Source organism: Cervus canadensis, chromosome 18 (assembly GCF_019320065.1).
Source record: "Cervus canadensis isolate Bull #8, Minnesota chromosome 18, ASM1932006v1, whole genome shotgun sequence".
Classification (NCBI taxonomy): domain Eukaryota; kingdom Metazoa; phylum Chordata; class Mammalia; order Artiodactyla; family Cervidae; genus Cervus; species Cervus canadensis.
In genome coordinates this window covers 51,730,060-51,742,183 of record NC_057403.1, presented here as the reverse complement: position 1 = coordinate 51,742,183, position 12,124 = coordinate 51,730,060, and the positions used below count along the sequence as shown (strand labels likewise).

The 12,124-nt window shown below is 57.3% G+C and overlaps 2 protein-coding genes across 10 annotated transcripts in view; both read left to right on the top strand.

The window, feature by feature from the left end:
* The window catches only part of LOC122420576 (BTG3 associated nuclear protein), a 68,987-nt gene extending 68,143 nt beyond the window's left edge, over nt 1-844 (top strand). For all 9 annotated transcript variants that reach the window (XM_043435822.1, XM_043435821.1, XM_043435820.1 and 6 more), the window contains one exon: nt 202-844. In XM_043435822.1, coding sequence (XP_043291757.1) covers nt 202-273 — 72 coding nt within the window. In that variant the 3' untranslated portion in view covers nt 274-844. The remainder of the gene's footprint in view (nt 1-201) is intronic.
* Nucleotides 845-10,777: 9,933 nt separating this feature from the next.
* LOC122421327 (collagen alpha-1(I) chain-like) overlaps nt 10,778-12,124 on the top strand; it is a 123,686-nt gene continuing 122,339 nt past the window's right edge. The window contains exon 1 of the mRNA XM_043437181.1: nt 10,778-11,589. Within this exon, the coding sequence (XP_043293116.1) occupies nt 10,778-11,589 (812 nt within the window). The remainder of the gene's footprint in view (nt 11,590-12,124) is intronic.

The window sequence follows — 12,124 nt, the reverse complement described above, 5'->3', positions numbered from 1 at the left end:
GCTGGGGCACTTGCGGGAAGGTTAAGTGGGTGGGCGGCTGGTGGCAAAGTGGAGGCCCCGCAGAGGGACCTTGGCGTCCCAGGATCTGTCAGTCCTGGGCCACCAGCCCAGGTGTGTGTTCTACTCTGCCTGAAAACCACACATGTCTGTGACTGGGCATGGCCTGGGCCCCTTGATGGAAAGCCCTCTCCCCTCTTGCAGGCGGCTGACGCCCTGCAGCCCACCCTGCAGCCCGAGATGCAGCTGGAGCACGGGGCCATCCAGATCCAGTGAGGCTGCTGACCCGCCCAGACCCAAGCCACGCCGCCGCTGCGTGCTGACCCCTGCACGCTGGCCCCTGCCACCCACACCGTTCACACGCGCCCGCCCCTCGGCTTCGCACGGGAGGGGCCCGCCCGCGTGCTGCTGAAGTGCATCCACACGCCCGTCCATGGGGAGAGTGCCCTGGGAAACAAAGACAACAGTAGCCCCTGCCGCCCCCGCCCGGAGACCCTGTTTCTTTTGATCTCCTCGCACGTCCAGGGAAGGAGCGGGAAGCACAGTGCGGTTGCGTCAAGTACACGCTGGAAATCAAGAACTGCGATATTTTTCTCTGTTCAAACAGCTTTTTTTAATTTGCTATGGTGTTTATAACAAAAAAGAAAATCGAAAAAAAAAATGGAGTTAGCAGAAACCTTTTGCTGTGTGCTCTGTTCAGTGTAACAAGGATAGATGTTCACAGGAGACGACTAATGATTTTGATGGAGACGTTGCTTACCTACTTTTTTAGGGGGATGGATGCGCTCAGCGCTGTAATTGTGCATTTCTAATGAAATAAATGAAATAAAATGTATTTATGACCATGGCAGCTATCGCATTGTTTCCTCCTGGGAGCTGCCCCCCTCCCTCGCCAAAGCCAGCCTTGCTTCTCCCTCCTCTGGGCGCTCAGCATCACCCCAGGCCTGACATGGCTTCCTCCAGCCCCAGAACGTTGCAGCTCCGGGGGGTCCTTGGAGGAAGTCGTGTCCAAAGGAGCCGTGTTGTGTATAAACAGGAAAGAGAAGGGCGGGAAAGGAAAGGAGTTCCACACAGACGCCCCTGAGAGGGTTCGCGTTGACCATGGCCCACGGGTCTGGCCTGCTCTGCCCCTGCCGTCTGTTAGCTAGCGAAGTCCCCACAGCAGCTGTGCTCACTGACTCAGAACGTGGCCACAGCACTGCTGCCAGCAAGCCTTCCCGGGTGTCCCATCAGACCTGCCTTCTCTGCCCGACCCCGCAGGGTCCTGGGCTGGGTGATGACGAGGCTCGCCATGGGCTGCGGGCAGTCCGGGGCAGATGCCAGCATCCCTCTGTTCTCTGTCCCCATCTGCCCTTCAGGGACGAGCACTCGGAAGCCAGCCCTGAGGGGGGAAGTGGGAGGAAGGAGCTGATGGCAGATAACATGTGTCTGATCCCAGAGGAAAGAACAGAAGGTGGTAACAGGTGAGGGGATTCGGGAAGCAGAGCAGATCCTAAGCAGAAACAGAGACAAAGCCACACCTGGACGTGCAGAACCTCAAAGACAGAGACAACGCAGAGGCAGCCAGAGAGGAAGGATAGGGGAGGGAATATCAGAAGCAGAGGCATAGAGAGAGATGCCCCACACAGAGTCGGGCCTTTAGTAGGACAACTGTTGAGCAACGCAGGTGACATTGCCCATCTGGCCAGCGTTCCACCCCAAGGGGCGCACCCAGGAGAACAGACACCGTGCGTTGTACACAGGTACCTGTGTACTGCAGCGCCAGTCACAGTGGCCAGAGGCTGGGAGCCGCCAAGCATCCCTCAGCCGAGGTCCACCCGCACGGCAGCACTGTCACTCGGCCATGAAGGGAAGGAAGGAAGCACCAACACTGCAAGGTGGAGTGCTGCAAGGTGGGCTGCAAGGTGGAGGAGCCGTGAAGGCACGCTGAGAGAGGGCAGCCGGGCCCAACGCTGCATGTGGTGTGGTTCTCTTTATTATTATTTTCCTAACAGTAGGAACTTGTTTTGTATACTCTGTTGTTTTGGCTGCACCGGGTCTTCGTTGCTTTCTCTAGTTGTAGTGAGCAGGGGCTGCTCACTAGTTGCGGTGCTCAGGCTCCTCATCCCGGTGGCTTCCCTTGTTTCGGCTCCTGAGTGCTAGAGCGCTGGCTCGGTAGTTGTGGAGCACCGGCTTAGTTGCTCTGCGGCATGTGGGATCTTCGTGGACCAGAGATGGAACCCATGTCCCCTACACTGGCAGGTGGATTCTTAACCAGCATTAAGTGTTTAAAGTGGTGGTGGTGTTTCTTTTTTTAAATAATAAAGTACATAAAGAGCCAAAATGTGCTGCCAGTAGGCCTGCACTAAAACATTTTAAAACACTGCACTTCTGGCAGAAGGAAAGTGGGGCCGGATGGAGGACCTGAGATGCAGGGAAGAAAGTGGTAAAATGTGTTGAGTCATCTAGAAAATGGGCTGCACAGGAGAAAGTAATGTCTGTGGGGCTTAAAAGGAAAAGAAAGAAGTAGTGTGTGCAGAGGCAGAAGTGGTCGTCAGAGGATGAGATGGTCAGATGGCATCACCGATTCAGTGGACAAGAACTTGGGCAAACTGGGAGATAGTGAGGGACAGGAAAGCCTGGCATGCTGCAGTCCATAGGGTCGCAGAGTTGGACATGACTGGGTGACTGAACCGTAACAAGAATGTGCTGGAGGGAGTTTTCAGAAAGATGGTAGGAAGTTGATAAAGTCAGTCCTTTAAGTTGTAATTCCCCATCCATTAAAAGACCAGGGGCAGTAGCTACAGCTTCCAGACTAATAGGGAGGGAGTTGCCGTGAGGAAAACTACCCCGTGGATCCAAAAGAAGGCAGGGAAGGAAGGGGGCACAGGGTGGGGCCTCCTCTTGGAGAGCGGGGTTGCCCAGGTCTTGTATTGTTGGGTCCCCGCTGCCTGCTGAAGCAAACATGATCCTAGTGAAAGCAAGGTAATGTGGAGTTCTGTCCACAAGCAGTTCTGCACACTCACTACCCAGTGCACTGTCAGAAATAATCGGGCAGATGAGAGAAAGCACAGACAAAACCAACACAGCGGGCGATGGATGTGGCACTCATCCCAGGCGTTCTACCTGCTTATGCTGTTCAGAGAGAGAATTTAAACTGACCTGCAAACTGCCTCAAAGTACAAAACCGTCATTCTACAACTTTAGTAGAAAAATCAAAGTTAAGATTTCACTATGTAGGTATCAGGCAGAGCTGTGAAGATCACTGGCGAACTGGAAAATAAAGTGGAAGAAAACAGCCAAAATGAAGAATGTTAACCAAACGCTCAAAGAAGGCTTTATCCAATCCTTTCTCAAACTCTTCCAGAAAATAAGATGGGACATTTCCCAGCTCATTTTATGAGGCTCATATATCTCTGGCATCAAACCTCAGAAGATAAAGTAGAGACAGAAAATTACAGAACAATCTTACTCAGAGAAAAAAAATGTATGCAAAATACTAGCAAGTCAAACCCAGCAACCCATGGGCAGGAGATCATTTGCTCCCTGACTCGCTGGGACCAAGAGACACGTCGGCTTGAGATTTTATTTTATATCCAGGAAACGTGGCCGGGGAAACGCTGGTTACACAATCTTCCCTGAAATGTCCCCCCCAGCCGTGCTTTCTCTCGCCCCCACACACCCTCTGGTTGCAGCACAAATGAACAGGCCAGGAAATTCTGAGGCCTCTGCTCAGACTCGCCTGGGTGGGCTCAAAACTCAGACCCCCCCCTCACCTGGGTAGGCCTTCCTTGGGCCCCAGCGAGTCTCATTTCAGAAGGGCCTTTCCCTTGCCGTCCCACGGGGCCCAGCGTTTGAAGTCACTGGGCAGTAATCCTGGCCAGGGTTCCGCTTTCCGAACTGTGCCAGGCAGTGGGTGATAAAGGGCCCGGATCCACACGGGGGCTGGAGGGAGCCCCTCCCTCTGTGTCCAGAGGCAGCTAATGCAGGAACCCTGTTTTGTCCATGACCGTGGGCACCGGGAGGCGGGGCGCGGCCCCCACGCCAGGCAGGGTGGAGCAGAGCCCCCAATGCTCTGGCTTGGACCCAGCTGGCCTGTTAGCCTTGAGGTTTCTCAGTGACGCCCCAGTGGGCCCAGGGGCTTTGAGAAGCTTGGTGACCCTCCTGAGAGAGCTGGGGACAGTGGAGCCAATGGTTTAGAGGAAGGAGTCAGCGGCCACAGTGTCCTTTGCTCAGGACAAAGCATCCCTAAGCGGAGCCTTCTCTCTGCCCGTTTCCTCCTCTCCGCCCATTTCCTCTGCCAGAAAACTGGGAAGTGGGTCAGGCTCTGGCTCCCACTCCAGTGGCATCAAAGACCCCTTACCCCACTGCCCTGTTCTAAGATGGCACCAGATGACACAACCTGTACTCTGCCTGCCCTTGCTTATGCCTTCCGGCAAATCCACACCCGAAGCCCTGGGGCAGTGAGCTGCTGGGCTCTACAAGGAGTGAGGTTCGCCTGGAGCGTTTCCAGCTCAGGCCTGGCTCCTCCTCTTCCTCACGGCTGCAGGAGGAGAAGATGAGGCAGAGGGTCCTGGGCGCTGCACCGGCAGGTGGGAGGAGGGAGGGTCACTGATGTGAGCATGGCTGCTGGGTGCCCAGGCCAGGTCTCTAGGTCAGCTGCCCTCTCATTGGATGCAGGGGCAGAGGGCCAAGGGCTGGCGGGGGCGGGGGGGGTGGCGGTCTGTGATGCCCAGCGGAGGCCAGGGGTGGGGTAGGGGAGGGTGGAGAGAACTAGGCAAGCCTGGCTAACCTGCACAGCTGGATGGCAGCCTGGGGTTCCAGGAGGACTTGGCTGTCACCCTGGAACCAGGCTGCAAACCCAGGTGGGCAGAGCTGGTAGGACTAGCTGCAGGCGGCCCGACTGCCCGGCTGGACCTGAGCCCCTGCCTGACCCTGGGAGGCACCCGCAGGGACCCCCGCCCCGGCCTCTGAGGCTGTGCTCCCCTGGCCGTGACTGTCTGCAAAGTGTGCTCGGTTATGTCTTAGCTACATTTGGTTACGACCACCGTTCCACCCCCCACATCACCTCCCTTCCTGGCACTGACGGAGCAGCGGCTCCGGCTTGTCTGGGGCCTGTCCCAGGGCAGCGGGCCTGGGAGATGGAGCATTGGGGCGTGTTGATGGGGGTTTGCTGTCTCTTCTGGTAGAACTGAGCACTGCTGGCTGTGCTGGGTGTAGGGGTAGCATCCAGGGAGAGCCTGAAGCCCAGGCCTGACGCACCAGTGGTGATCTGGGACATCTCCAGCATCAGGTGTCCAGGGTGCACACTGCTGTGCCAGTCTGGGCTCTGGGACTTGTACTGCTTTTCCTGAAAAGGACCCCAGAGTTATGTAAGCTGTTGCCTCACAAAACCAGAGTTTGTCCTCCATCTAGTCATCAACTCCCTGATTCGTGGGTGCTGATGGCTGAAGGGCCAGGAGGGAGGGATGAGGGGCTCTGGCCTGGGATGTGGGCAGCGGGCTGGTCTTTAGCACGTTCCCTGTGCATTATCCCCCGGACGAGGTGAGCCTCGGGGCCCGGCCCCCTCGCCGCCCCGGCGCTGGCCCTGCTCCCTGCGAGGACCTCCGGGTGTGACCACACAGGGGCCCTGGGTCCCGGCCAGGCGAGTGGGCGTGGGGCGAGGCCTCTCGGTGGAGTCCCAGGCTCTCTCCGCCCACCCGCGGGCGGCCTGCCTAGTGAGGACTCACGCCGGCCAGGCCGGGAAGCCTGGGGCAGCTCCAGGATCCCCGAGCCCAGAGCCGGCTTATCGCCCCGTGCTTCCCGCCCTCGAGTATTGGAGGATGATCTCAGCGCCGTGGGCGTAGCTGACTGTAGGCCGGGGTCTGGTCTTTGTTGGGTTTATCACGAGCTCTGCAGGCGGATCCCTGTGCGCTCAGTGCAGTTTGCTCTGTTCCCAAGCTTCTCTACAGCTGGGACCAGGCCCCGAGGCCCAGGATCGCCTGAGTGCCTGCCCAGCCCCTGCCTCCTCCCTGGCTCACAGCGGGGCTGCTGGAGTCCTCTCACCCACAAGCCACGGGTGCCAGAGCCTTACTGGCGAATAGAGGGGACAAGGGTGGATCATAGGAGGACCCCATGGTTCTCAACCCGATGGTTCTGCAACACCCCCAGGGGACGCTGGTCAATGTCTGAAGACACTGGGGAGGTGGAAGCTGAGGCGGGGGCGGGGGGTGGGGATGCTACTGGTATCTAGTGGGTGGAGGACTCAGGGCCATCTGGGGGACCAGGAATGTGGACCAGGGAGCGGGTGGGAGAGCAGAAAGCACCAGAGGCCCTGTCCTGTTTCCCTCAAGGCCGGGAGCCTCCTGCAACCCTGGGCACAGCTGGCTTCCCACCATGGGCATCCCTTCCTTTCCTCAGCCAGGAAAAGTGTAGGGGGCAGTAGAGCAAACTTCAGCCCGAACTTCATGGTTCCATGTACCTCCGGGGGCAAGAAGTTCCCTGCTGAGCCACTTTAACTGGCATTTCTCTTCAGGCCTGAAAATACCCCCTCAGGTATCGAAAGCCCGCTTGAGTCTGTCATGGTGATGGCAGACCCAGACCACTGAACCACACGTACAGTGTGTGAATTGATCACAGCAAAGCTGCGCATTTGTAAAGGGCCTTCACTCACTACAGTAAGTAAATGACAACACCGTCACCCTTTGGCACTCTGCTGTTCTTTCTGTCACCCCTTCCATCTCCAACACATGGGAGTAGAAGGGGGTCAGGCACCATGTGGTCCCCATTTTGCTGCCAAGGGAGTTCTGTGACACTCACAACCAACCCCAGACAGGAAGCAGGAGGGCTAAGACTCTGGCCCATGGAGTCTGAGTTTGGCTCTTTGCAAGCTCACTGTTGGCCGACCTTTCATGATTCAACACCGATCACCCTCGTGTCTAATTTGGGCACTTTCAGGTTGGTCAGTGTGATTCCCTGGACCCTGCCATTGCTTTCTCGAACCCGCCCTCCACAATGGCGCTGTGGTGGTCAGCCTCCATGGTGGTCCCACCGACCCCACCTGTTGGTCAGCATCCCCATCCCATGCAGAATCAGGGCCGGTCCGTGTGACCAAGTGCACACGGTGGTGCTGACGGCTTGATTGAGGCTCTAAAAGGCTCAGCAGCCTCCACCTTGGCCTCTTGAATGGCGGCAGCCCCAGGGAGAGAGCCACTTGCAGACACTCCGTGTGCCAGCACGTGCTGGAGCCACCTGGAAAGTGACCCTCCCAGCCCAGTCCAGCTGCGGCCCCAGCTGACACACGACCACGACTTCATGTCCCAGCCCAAATGAAAACTGCCCAGCCAAGCCCTCCCCAAAGGCCTGGCCAGCTGACAGTGTGAGAGAAGCCACCGAGTGTGGGGGTGACTAGAGACACAGCACAAGTGACTGGAGCGAGCATGCAGACCTGCACAGACCACAGACATGGGGATGCACCCAGGACAGAAAAAACCGTCTCATTTCCCTGCCTAGGACCCCTCTTACTCACCCTGGGGTAACGTTGACCTGCTTGGGGGGTCCATTCCCGCCCACAGGGCCTTGAGCCAGGCACACGCTCACCTGATAACAAAACTAGCAGCTTCATGGCTTGGGAGCCCATATTTGGGTCTCAGCTGCTCCCTGAGGCAGGGCAAGCTGTTAGCAGGGGGCCTGCCTGTGTCTGCCCCATGAAGGAAAAGCCTTCATTGGGAACGCCTAAATCAGAGTTCTTGTGGGTAGACCAGAGGCTCTGAGCCTCTGCCGCACACTGGAAGTGGCACAGGGAGCTGGAAGCCCCTGGTGCCCGCCCCAGCCGGATACCCGCTCAGCTTCTGGGACACATCCTGTGCGGAGGCTCAGACCTACTCGGATGTTCAGAGTGCGGCCGCGGCTGAAACCGCTGGCTCACATTGGCCAGTCTGATGCTTGTAAAGTGTTTTCAGGCCTTGTTTACAACAGAGAGCACTTGGTTAAAAAGGAGATTCCCACACATCAGGCAGTCCACATCTTAGGAAATGGTTTTCCTGGACACGGCGGTCTAACCTGAAATGGTTTATGTTTAATCGCATTTTGCCACAGGAAAAAGTGCCCCAGGAAACACTGTGAGGAGGGCAGGATGCCCGGCTGGGCTCTTAAAATAGAAGCCACCACAAACAGGGCAGTTCACTGATTCTGTAAACGACCACAGAGGCTCTACCTGCCCAGAGCCCAGCTGCCCAGCTGGACGGAAGTCATGAGGAAGGAGGCCCCACGGGGACCACTGCGCTTTATTAACTCATGAGGTCCCTTCACACAGTAGCTACTCAGAGACTGGTCTGGTCTGGCACTGGGCAGGGCTCTACCAGGGATGGAAGCTGTGGGACATTTTTATACAGAAAGAGATTGACTACAGGGCTTGGTGCACACGGCTGTGAGGCTGGTACCTGGGAACAGCCAGGTACCAAATCCTAGCCCAAAGGTGGGATTTCTCCTCCCTCGAGAAACCCCCCCGTTTTCTCCAAAACCCATTTAGCCATGTGGCTGAGCCTCACCCCATCCTGGAGCGGGGATCTCCACCTCAAGTCGGCTGATGGCAGGGCCACCCATGTCCCCCAGGGGCCTCCACCCAGCCCCCAGGTGAATGCTTGAATGAATCACGACAGCAGCCTGGCCAGGTGTCTCGCCAACCTGACCAGGTGCCACACTTTGCCTGCTATGTCCGGGCTCCCTCCTGGCCACACCTCGGAGGAGCCTTCCCTGGACACTCCACCCAAAATTGCTGCCTTGGGATTCAGTCCTGCTCATTGTACAGAACTTCAGCAATACAGAACAGCAGAAAGAACAAGGCAGGTAAAGACCACCTGTCATTCTGCCGCCCAGACACCAAGAGTAAAGTTTTGGGGATATTTTATTCAGTCTTCTCCCCCACCACCAGTTCAGGATTGAATGTCTTAGACATCAGTTAAGAGGATTTAAAAATTCTACTCATTTTAATGCATTGTCCCTCTATTCTGGACAATAGACTAAATAGACAATTATTTTGTCTATTCTAGGTAGAATTCTGAATGTATATATTAATGTATATTATATCTATTAAATTTATATCTAAAACATATATTCAGATACAAACCCCACAAGGTAACAACAGCCACTCAAGCATCACCCCATGAGCCCCACACTAACACATGTCATGATGTTTCCTAATTTACTAACCCCCCGATTTGGGGACTCTTCATTTCCAGTTATTTACCATCCTTATAACGTTTCCTGGATCTGGGATTTCTCCCCTAGAGGAGTGCCCATGGAGTGACTGAAGCAAATGTTTGAAACATTTTCAGGGCTGCAGACACACGTCAGCAGGTTGACTGTCATCATATGTGTGAGTGCCCGGGGCCAGCTCTTATGTGCTCAAACTATAGGGCTTCTATAGGGAGCATCAGTACCAGGAGATGAGGGAATCTCTCCTTTGCCAGTGATATTAATAGCACTTCCAAGACTGCTCCATGTGCTAAAAGTCATTTAACCCTGAACATAATCCCCACGAAAAAGGTACCATTATCAACTAAGTTGTGTATTTGTACACTGAAGCTCAGAGAGGTTAAGCAACTTGCCTTAAGCAGCACAGCCAGCAAGTGGTGGAATCAGGTTTGAACCAGGAAGCTGGCATGAGAGTCAGGGTCTGACCTGACAAGGTGGCCATCCCTGGCCCAACCAATGCCAGCTTCACCTTCCCCCTATGCACAGGACTGACCGTCCTGCATACTTGCCCCAGGTCCCAGACAGTGATTGTTCTAATCAAAGGGGCCATGAGGGGAGTGCCCCTCTGCTGGTTTCCCTGGTAACCACCTGGGAATTCCCACCCAATAAGCCCAATAAGCCCACCTGACAACTCCCTTGTAAGCCCATCAGTTCCCCCTATGACTGGTAACCTTCCCTTCTCCCTGGGAGTGAAGCCTGCCACCTGGTCCTGCCTGCCCTCTGTCCACATGCTGGGGTGTCTCCCGGACCCTAATTAGACAGGTAAGCGCCCCCCCACTCATTAAACCAGTGATGTCTGTTGCTGACTCTCGACTCTTTCTTGGGTCTCAAGACTGAACAAGCACAAGGCTTGCAGGCTTGCAGGTGGCAGTCCAACAGACCTCTATGCAGGGCTGCCTCTCAGGCCCCAGGGGGTGGGTGCTGAGGGGGGTCTCATCCCTTTCTTCCACTTGGGAGCAGGGGAAACCACTGAAGGAGACCTCAGGGATCTCCCCCCGTGGACTGGAGCTCTCGACCTCAGGTGAGTTCTGGAACCAGGAATCAGAACCATGATTGGGAAGGCGTCTTTTCAGGCTCCCAGTCTAATGGCTGCCGAGGGTCCTTATGAAGGAGACTTAGTCAAGAAGGGATTCCTGAGACGGTTCGGAAAGATCACGTGACCCTTGTATGACCAGGAAGTATAACAACCACGGCCTCACAGGGTCCACGCGGTCAGAAAGGAGAAAGGACGTGAGTGCCTGTGTGGTGCCTTAGCGCGTGTGAAAGGGCATGCGTGAGGGAGCGGGTCATGCGTCTCGCCTGTGCGTGAACACAATGTGTGTGTGGGCACGTCTGTGGCGGACGTGCGTGCCCGTACGTGTTATGCGTGCGTGGGCACGTCTGAAGTGGACGTGCGTGCCCGTGCGTGTCATGCGTGCGTGGGCGCGCCTGGTTCCCTGGGGACTGGGCGTTCTACCCCAGGGCTGCAGTCCCTGAGGGGGCGTAGCTGACGGCTTCCACTCCTGCCCCGGCTGGGGAAGCTTCGCCTGGCGGGCAGTGGGGTCTCAGGACCCATCTCGGGTCAGCAATGGCCGTGTTAAGCTCTTGGACTCGGTTTCCGTGGTGGCTGACGAGAGCGGCGGACACTGTGGTGAAAGGACAGAACCGGCAGCTCGGAACCCAGGGGGGTGCGCAGCTCGGAGGAGGGGCGACCCTCGTCCCCCGACCCCCATGGGCACGTACAGTCCCCCCAAGGGGTTACTGGCCCGGGGTGCCGTTGACTTTTGACAGGACGAGGTTGCCGGGCCTCAAGCAGCGTGACAGCCGAACATCTGAGGGGAACCAGGGGAGGCTGGGGTCCGACGCTTCTCCCACCCTTCCACGCCCGGGGGAGGGTCTGAACCGCCACACGCTCCGAGGGAAGCCCCCACAGAAGCCCAGCCAAAGGCAGCGTTCCCCGCCCCCCGCCCCCAGACCGGCGGGCCGGGAACCCCGGGCGGCAGGTGCGCCCTTGCCGCCCGGGGCCGGGGGCCGGTCCAGAGGCTGGAGAGACCGGCCAGGTCTGCGGAGAAGCATCTTCCGGCTGCTTGCACAGGGTTCAGTTGATGAAGCAGGAGCGGGAGGGAAGCCCGGCGGGGACCGGGCAAGCTCTCGTCGAGCCGGGGCTTCTTCTGGCTCGTGCGCCTCGCCAGGCACGAGCAGGGTTAAGTGTGTGCGGGGGGCGGAGAGGGAATCCCAGACCGCCGGAACTGGAGACTTCCCAGCCGAGGGCGAGGCTGCTTCGAGAGGCAGCGCCGGCCACCCTGCGGCTTCCGCCGGCACCTGGGCGCGCGGAGTCGGGAGGACACGTCGACAGCCGCCCGCAGGACACGCGGCAGACGCGCCACGGCCGCCGCCAGGGTAAGTGCCGCCCGGGGGCCCCAGGGGCCGGCAGGGGTGTCTGAAACGCAGCGCTTTCATGAGGAGCTGGGGTGTGCTGCTCTGAGAGCCATCCCTGTCTTCTTATTACTCATGCATTCAGACTCGCAACCAAGTCGTGGCAACAAATGCAGTCTGGAAACATCTTTACGGCAAAACAAAGCATTCTGCTTTCCTGTTGACAACTCAGAGTGCTGGCCGGAAAGCCAGAGCCCAGAGGCAGATTCGTTTGGTGGGTAGAAGTTCGCCTGCGGTCTCTTCTCTGACCACGCAGTCAGGGCTCCCTCCTTCCTAAGGGCCTTCTATTTGCTGCCCGATTTTTTCTTCTTTTGTCGTGTCCCTGGTGACTGTCTTCTGTCTCGGCACCCGGGCTTGGATGTGCTGCAGACAAGCCCGGTTAGCGACACTTTCTGCTCAGTGTGCATCTCATTATGGCTGTTCTGAGAAAGCGTGGAGATGGGGCTGGGTCCCCCAACCCACAGGGGGGAGAATGGGGGGGCCTCTCAGTGGCATATAA